The following is a 9100-nucleotide window of genomic DNA, read 5'->3' on the forward strand; positions in this document are numbered from 1 at the left end:
ATCTACTGCTGTGACTTTTGCCTATGCAGTGAAATGCTAAGGTAAAATTCACACAAAACGTTTCAAAAGGCACAATTTCCCCCACACAAAAAAAAGAATTTTTAAAAATACGTGGCAGCTACAATCGTGATCTCGAACTCCAAGAGCAGACCGCCTGTGGTATGGCAAAGGGAAGGCAGAGAGGGGAGCTATCCGAGGAGTCTAGAGGCCTGGGGGCAAAGAGTCCCACCACCCGCAGGCTGCTCTGAGCCTTTGCTGAGTTTCAGCACTGGCACTGGGACTTCTCACTGTTCCAAATCCGACACCTTCCCCCAAACAATTTTGTCTACTAGATCCCTTTTCTCAACATTACAATTTCATTCTCGCCCACAACAGAGCCCCACCCCCTCTCGGTCCACGTCCCCGCCCCTTCCCCGGAAGACTCGTTAGGTGTCGTGCTCGCCATTGCCCCCGGCCTCGGGGTCGCTCTGGTCGTCCGTGAAGCAGACGTCCACATCACTGTCGTCGCTTTTGGGATCCCCAGGCTCCAGAGGATAGCCGGGCTCAGCGCCCGGGCCATCGCCCGCCTTGGCGAGCAAGCTCTGGCCAGGGTGACGGGACTTGACGTGGCGCTCCAGGTCCCGGCGGCGCACGAGCACCTTGCCGCAGAACTCACACCGATAGGGCGTGTTGCCCTCGGCGTGCAGTCGGATGTGCTTGTTGAGATTGCTGGGGTCGCCAAAGGGCCGCAGGCACACTTTGCACTTGAGTGGCTTGTAGCCTGTATGCGTCCGCATGTGAATCTTGAGCCCATACTTGCGCGAATACAGCTTGCCGCAGTAGAGGCACAGGTGGCCCGTTTTGGGCTTGCCCGCGCCGCCTCCCCCGCTGCCGCCACCCCCAGCGCCACCCGCAGCCACGACAGCCGACGGCAGCGTCCCTGAATCCAGGCGGCCGCGGCCCTTCCCGGCTGCCATCTCCGACAGCTGCTGCGTGTGCATGGCGATCTCCCGGTCGATGCTGGCCAGGGAGCCCAGCTCTGCTGGGCTTAGGGCAGCCGCAGCTGCCGCCGCTGCAGCCGCGGCCGCTGCGGGCCCACTTAAGTAGGAGATGGACTCCGGATATTTGAGCAGTCCGCCAAAGTGCAGTTTGAGCGGGTAATACGCAGCCGTGGCCGGGGAGCCATAGAGCAGTTCCCCGTTGTACACGGTGAAGGCCGGCATGACTGCGGGCAGGTGGCTGCACTCGCCACCCGGATAGGCCTTGAGCCCGCCCGCGTCGAGGGGCGGCAGAGCGCAGCGCTCGAGTGGCAGCCCGGGCGCAGGGGGCAGCTGCGCGTAACGTGCGCCGGGAAACGCGGTGGCGGCGGCGGCGGCGGGCGGGGTGCGCTCCACGTGCTTGAAGGCGGACACCTCTTCCGGGTGGCCCGGGAGCAGAGGGAAACCGCGCAGGGGTCCGGAGCAAGGCAGGCCAGGCGGAGGCGGCGGTGGCGGCGTGTCTCCCGCGAGCAGGCACTTGGGGTGATGGTGGTGCGCATGGTGGTGATGGTGGTGGCCGGCGCCTCCCGCCACCGGGTTGTCGCTACTCCCGGGTCGCCCGCCTGCCCGACCCCCGCTCAGTAGCCTGCCCAAGGCGAGGCCGGTCCCCTGCTTGCCACCACCCTCTTCCCGGTAAGGGTCGCTATGTGCGGCCACCCTGGCCAAACCAGCGGGTTTGAAAGCTGAGCGCACGCCGGGGTAGAAAGCCAGGCCACCGCTACCCGCTGGGGAGCCGCCCACGATGCTGAGGAAGTGGCCATGCGCTCGTGCTGCCCCGCTCATGTCCAAGGCCCGGTCTGACTGCTCCTTGCCCTTCTTGGGCGGTCCCCACTTGCCCGGGGGTGGCGAGGTGGCCGAGGGAGCAGAGGAGGCCTCGCGCTTGATGCTCTCCCGCGCCCCGCAGGCCTGAGGGAGTTGAGGTGCCTGCGGTTGGGGCCGCAAAGTGCCTGTCTGGGCGGGGGCGGAGAGATCAGGTGCCACGGGTTTTGGGGAGAGGCCAAGGCTATCCGCCGCTGGGGCAGCGCCCGAGCGAGCCGTGTGGTCGTGGTGCAGGAAGGCGCGGCCTCCGCCGCCGCTGAGCACGCAGTGGAAACGCAGGTGTGCCTTAAGGCTGTTGGGGTATCTAAACGTCCTCCAGCAGTACCAGCAAATGTAGCGCTCTTCGCCTAGGGGGAGAAAGTGGAAAAGCGACCCGGTGAGAGAAGAACAAGGAAGACTGAAAGCAACCGCCAGTTTATACAAGGCAAAGCAGGAGTATTCCTGGGGCAGGCAAATAAGTGAGTTCGGTAGTCCCAGTGTATCAAGGACCAGTGGCAATCCCTTGTCACTGCCTCCAATCTCTAGGTCTACTGAAAGAACAGGAGGAGTGACCTGGTCCTTTCCAAGGAAGACTTCCTCTGGACCATCTGAGCAAATCTCCGTTGGAAGGACAGCGCTCAGGCAGGCTGGCCAGGAAAGAGCAGAGAGCAGCTGTTGCTTTAAATCAAGTGTTGAGGCTGTCCTATGCCTGGGCCCATCTGTTGGCGTTTGCAGAATAGGTGGCGTATGTCAAGGAGTTTGGATAAACTGAACAAAGGCCAATCTAATAGTCGTGAGCGCCTCATTACCAGGCGAGACAATATCCTGTATGTATGGGCCATATGTAATCATTCCTTTTCATAGAACAATGTCTTTTGTGTTCACTACCCACTCTCTCTACCCCCTCCCAGTCATAAACACTTTGCCTGAGGTTTTCCTGGAGCGTGACCAACTGAAGGACCACATAGGGATTATGATTTGCTATTCTTCAAAATTATTTGTATCTTTATTTCCTCTTTAACCCCATTTAATTTCATGAGAGGAAAAAAAAAATCCCATCTCCTGAATTCTAGAAAGGAATGGTGATATTCTAAGAAGGATGATGTTACATTGTCTTGTCAGTTGTTCTACCTGTAATTAACTCCTAGATAGTTGCACAAATCCAAGCTTAGCAAAGTACTTGGAGAAGATACTTTAGTGTATGTTTTATTACATAGATCTACATAAGTGAGACAGAAAGACAGAGATAGTCAGCTTTTAATAAGTTCAGGATTCTTTACCAGTACTAGCTTCCTGGTGTCAAATCCTTTTTTTGTGTGTTTTGTATTATTAGCATTCTTAAAATTTTTTGCCAGGATCTGTATGTACAAGACAGATTCTGATTTCTGTTCAAAAAGGTCATATTATTTCCCTATGAAATAATAAAAGCGTAATCTTGCAATGAGAAAGAAGTTTATTGAGCAACTAGGAAGTATCCAAAGTATATACGTCTTAAAACTTAATGGAAAAGTTAAATTCTTCCTCCATATATACAAGCAACTTAAAATTTTAAAACATTACTGCAGAAACAGCAAGGGAAAAAAATTCCATAGCTTCTTCCCTTCTGGTAAACTTTGGCTTTGCTTAAAGAAAGTAGACCCCCTAAATAACAAAGTTCAGATGAGAAGCAGTTTGCAATTTATTCCAGTAGAGGCCAAGGAAAAAAGGAGAGAGGAGTATTTGCTATGAGACCCTATTCTAATTGTTTATGAAAGACATAAACCATGGCAATATTCCTGTTACCTTGTATAGAGCATCTGTGTAAAATAAATCTTGAAAAAACGAGAGAGGGAAGTGATCCTCTGGGTTTTCTTAGTGTGTTGATTTACTAGCTTAACCTTTCTTAAATTCAGAATCTCCCTCTCAGCACCTCTTTTTAGAGAGCTTTGAGTCTGTCCCCAAATGTCTCAGTCAATGCAAAGCCAAATAAACTGTTCTTAAAATGAAGGGGTAGTAATTTCCTTGATCTTACTATGAAGTTGAAATTAGCCAGTATTGGGAAGAAGAGATGACATCCCTACTTATTTCTTCTTCTTTCCAAGATTTAAACAAAATACTGCTGGAGGCATGGCTCAGTGGTAGAGCACCCGCCTAGCAAGCTCAAAGCCCTGACTCCAAACTCCAATGCCAAAAAAAAAAAAAAAAGAGCAAAATATGTGTTTTCTGTCAATGAATTTCTTTTGCAGTTTGTTTTAACTAACACGTTCTGCAGATTCTAAGATCTAACTCATACAAAGTGTATCAAACACATTTCATAAGGGACTTTGCCTCCTTTCCGTTCATGTAACTAAAGTGGTCAAGATTTTAAACATCTCCAAGCTGAGGATGTCAGATTCAAAATAACCCATGCTGTCCGTGAAAGGAAAATGGTGGGGGGTTTTTTATCTGTACAATATGGTGTTTATAAAAATCAGTTGGCTGAAATAAAAACATAAGGGTCACCATTCAAACAAGTTGCTTTTGCACTACTTGGGAGTACCTAACAGTTCTGTACAGAAATGACTGGTCCCTAAAAGCCAATAGCCTTCCAATTTGTTCTACAGTAGCAGTTTTGAGAGTTCTCCACTATGGGGCTGTTACACTTCTCTTTTATTTAAAGAACTTGTCAATGGAATTTTGATGATGTGATTCAAGGAACAAACTACATTAGGATAATTCTTATGCATATCGTATATACAAATCTATTCACAAAATAAAAATAGAATTGATTTACAGAGGACAGTGATACTTTGAAACAAAATAATTCATTGTTCTGAAAAAAACTTCATTCTGTCTTATTCAAAAAGTGTTTCCTAATCTCCACATTTTTATTGATTTCTCTATATCTATTACTAAAAGTAGATAATTGAGCAGCAATTCAGAAGGGGGAGTGTGTTGAAATATTTCACAGCATTTTTTATGTTCTCTAAACAATAAATAGGTCATTAGGAGAAATTACAGACAAACTAATTGGCAAAGGAAAAAAAAGCCATGAATGCTTTATGTATGAAAAGGAATTCTGAAGATCTTAGCTATTTTAGCACCTCCCAGACTATTTCCACAGGAAGGCTTCTTCAGTGTTCTAGGGAAGGTTTGAAAATGTTTTTTCTCTTTAGTTGCTGCAGCTTAATTTGCATAAATCCGCTCTTGGCTTTGGAAGGGATCAAATAAATCTGAGAAGAAACTGGGAGACATCCCAGATTCAATTTAAGTAGATTTAGGAGGGGGAAATGAATACCATTTAAACGGAAAAGCCTTAGTATCTGCCAACTGACTAGCTGTAAGTACCGTAATGCTTCTAAAATTCTGTAGAAATACATTCTCCAAAACCAGTAAAGAAGAGGTGCCTTTCCACCTTGTAAAAGCATTTAAGTTTGAGCTATGCTCTCTAGAACTCATGGTGTAATTACTATAACAATATTTTAAGATTCCTTCATTGATTCTTAATTGAGTAAATAAGTGTCATTTTGGGTATACCATAGGAAAGAACGTTCTCATGAAGTTCATAAAGAGTGTTCTCCCTTGTCATTGTGAACCAAATTATTACTGTTACTGTCTTGTTTTTGAGTTTAAGTAAATGGTGTTAAGGTTTCCTCTCTGCTTATATAGGAAACATGAATTCAGTTTTACACAATTGGAGAAAATAGCCCTTCCGATTTGAAGATGCCTTCCAAGACCCTAAGAGGGCTGGATTCTCGCCCACCCACGCTGTCCTTGAGGCTTGCTCAGAGGCGGTACCTTTCTCATCGTGTGTAGGAGTTGCGGTCGTGGGGATGTCGAACCATTGAGCCAAGGAGTTGGAATACCACACAGTCAGCTCTTCCCCTGGCTGGACATCTCGCAATGCTCGGTAGAAGATCTGAACACAAGAAACAGGAAATTTCTTTGTTATTTCCTGGGCAATGGGTCAAAACGCAAGTTAGAAGAAAGGTACAAGTCCCGATTCTGACGCTGTGTGTCCCTGGGGAAACTCTTGGATCTCTCTGAATCTCATCCTTCATCCAACAGGAAAACAATACAGTAATATCTACCTTACAGGTGATTGGAACGTTTAAATGAGACCTCTAGGTAAAGCACTTTGCTCTTAACATTATTGGCCACCTTAGGGACACTTAGGTAGATAGAATTGGCAAGGGTGGAGGGAGCCCACAGTACCTGTCCTCCGGGTAAGTCTGCAATAGCTTCCAGAGTCTGTTCCTGGGGGTTCCTGGCTGCCCGGATTAACCCTATCCACTCCGGAGGGGAGCCCCCCGACTCGTCCACCAGCTCCCCTCTCACCATGCGTACCTGCAACGTAAGCAGTGGTCGTTCCTCCCGTGCCATGCAAGGCCCACAACCCAGAGGATACTCCTCCCACCCAACTTGGGAAAATAGTTGTATTCGCTTTAGAATGCTGCTAAGGGCTGTGGGGAGGAATATAGTTCCTTAGGGCCCTATCTTAGAGGAAAGTGAAGGAGCAGAGACTGGCTAGAACAACATTTCCCCTACTCCCCCCCCCCATACACACACACCTTGGCAACACAGGGCTGGATGAGGGCATCCTCCCTGAGCGCCTGGGCTCATTTTGTACCAAGACAGTCCGCACCACTGTCCCACCTCTCATACATGCGGTTCTGAGAGTATCTCGAACACCTGGATAAAGACGTTTCCTTTCGAAGTAGGTCTCAGGGGCCAGAGCGACCCTTCTCCCTTCCCCATTTCTCACGCCTCCCAGTTCCAGCTGCACCTGGGTGCAAGCGAGCCCAGCAGTGAAATTCTCCAAACAATAACAAACTGCCTGCAGAAAAATCTTGCCTGCAGCAAGCAGTCTATTTAAAGGCAATTAAATTGCGTTTAAAAAGGAAGGCGTGGCGCACAGCAAACCACTGTTGAAGAGTGGGAAGGGAGACAAGAGGGTTGATGGCACCAAGAAGGAGATGCGGTCTGGCTGGCTGGACACCAGAAATACTTCTTAGGAGAAAGCTCTAGGCAGCTGCTAAATCCAAGGTCCTTCTCCCCTATGCCTACATTTCCTGATCGCTGTTTGCAAGTCCTTGGCAGCCGGGACGCCCCCAGGTTGAGCCTTTAAGTGCCCCCCTGTAGTTAGTGATCTTGACGCCGTTTGGGAGTTACAGTTGACAGGTTTGCCCTTGGAGCCTCTTGGTTGGGACCCTGGACTCTCAAACCCCGACTGCATACTCCTCCAACCAGTGCCCAACGCGGTGGGCGTCCCTAGCTCTCAGAGCCTGCGTCATAGCCACCCTCTCTCCATTTACCCCAAACCCACAAGCAAATCCACGGAGAGAAAAATCTGGGGGTATTTCAGGAACTGAGACCCTCCCAAGAATCATTTTTTCGGAGGAAATGGGGTTAAATTATTAAAGACAAATATAAGCCTCAAATTAGCATGTAGAAAGAAAAAATTCCTCGACGCCCAGTGCCCCCCAGAGAAAGTGTACATTTGCAGAAAGAGCCAAAGAACGAGGCGAGCGGGTGGGGGGGGATGACTCCTGCACCTTCTTAAGGACACCCTAGAACACTGCGGAATCCGCGAATTACCAGAGGTGAGTCCTGTAGAGAGCCCGATGCTCTGCACCCAGCGGCTGTCCCCTCTTAACCTCATTCTTTCCCCTCAGCCCGGCCCACATCCAGCTTCAGTCAATGAGACATGCTAAGAATAATCAGAGTCCCCTTCCGCTCGGCAGAATAAGCAGGTATTATTATAAGAATAATTTAAGTACCCGTTTCTTCACTGCCCCCTCTCGACCCCTTTTTCTGGATCAGGGCAAAGGGAGGCGAATGGCAGGAGCCAGAGGTCGGAATGGCTAATACCTTTTTCTTAGGCCCGGGCTCTCTGCGATCTGACAGGTACTTGCCCAGCTTGAAGGTGCCAGGCACCGGCCCCAGGCGCAAGCCGGCGGGGATGCAGCAGTCCGCATTCACGCTGGTGGCCGGAGTTCGGGCAGTTCCGTGCATTGTTACCCTCGCCGCCAAGGCAGGCGCTCTGGTCCTTCGTAGGGCGCGAGTGACACAGCCCAAGCCGCTTGCGAGCTAGGGAGCCGAGCCCCGACGTGCGTCCTCCGCCCGCGGAGTGACGCTGGCGGGCATGCACTGCGCCTTTTCAATCAGGGCGGGCGCTTTTTGGCACCCCGAGCGCAAGGGCGCGGAGTTTGGTGAGAGAGTTGCGCTGTGAAGCAGCTGCAGAGTCCCACCCGAGAGGGTCACATGGAGTGGTTCCCTCAGCCCCCTGCATAATCGAGGCCTCTGAATGGCTAGCACACAATGGTCCAGGCGACCTTCCCATTCCTAAAAATCCAATTTGTCAAGGGCGAAGAAAAGGCGCTGGTGAATCAAAGGTCCGGCGGGACCATTAATCCTCAGCATGGGGTATTGTCCCTGAGACAGTTACGATATTTTAAGTGACAAATCCACTGTATAATTTCTCCATAAATTTTACTTCCTTTTATTGTTCGCCGACAAACCAGTTTTGGGAAATAAGTGACTACTTTAAGTCTACTTGGCTGATTCCTTTGAGCCTTGGTCTACTTCAAAGATTTTTAATTCTCTCCCCCTGGCTTTATTGTAAAGGAGATTAAACAAAGAGATGGGGACTGTTTGGAGGACTTGTTAACTTCTATTGATTTCTGGCGTGTGCCATACAGAAATTAGGCAGGTACTTGATGGGAAAACACCAGAAAATACCTACACTTTTTAAATAACGACCATATTACCATTTCAGGGGATTGGGTTCAGGCCAGTTGTCTATTTAGAACCGCCCTAATTGTTCCCTCTGCTTCATTTCGCCCCGAAATATGAAACCTCCGAAACAATTTGAGAAGGCGAGGTCAGCTATTCCCTACAGTTCCTGGGCGCACTCTGGGCCAACACTTTTCTCTGGAGAATGGGAAACAGCCACAAGCCACCGGCTTCGTAGGGGATCCCGCTCAGCGAACCAGAGTTAGGGTTGAAGAGGGAGAAGTTCCGCGGGCTGGATTATCAATCACATCTCGTCACATGCCAACCAATCGATGGACTCGACGTTTTGCTTTTAAGTTTGAAACCTGGAGAAAGTCCTTGGCCTAACTTCCCCAGAACCAACAAACTGAATTTTACTTAGTTTAAGAACAAACAAAAAGCATCCAAACCTTCAGAGAAGAGGGCTGAAGAAGGCGTTTGGGTCAACCTCTGCTTATGCCTAGTTCGTGACTAACAGGACAGGTCCTTCAAAGTTAAACCCGAGTGCTCCCCATAGCTTTTTAAGGGAAGGCTTCTATTTGCATGAGGGCATT

At 49.4% G+C, this 9100-nt stretch overlaps 1 protein-coding gene across 1 annotated transcript; it reads right to left on the reverse strand.

The window, feature by feature from the left end:
* Window positions 1-425: 425 nt before the first annotated feature.
* On the reverse strand, window positions 426-7919 carry Prdm13 (PR/SET domain 13). The gene is given in 4 exon segments (XM_074065485.1): window positions 426-2182; window positions 5571-5691; window positions 5988-6119; window positions 7644-7919. Coding segments are annotated over 4 exon segments (2286 nt in total).
* Between the last annotated feature and the right edge of the window lie 1181 nt (window positions 7920-9100).

This window comes from Castor canadensis, chromosome 1 (genome assembly GCF_047511655.1).
Source record: "Castor canadensis chromosome 1, mCasCan1.hap1v2, whole genome shotgun sequence".
Classification (NCBI taxonomy): Eukaryota; Metazoa; Chordata; class Mammalia; order Rodentia; family Castoridae; genus Castor; species Castor canadensis.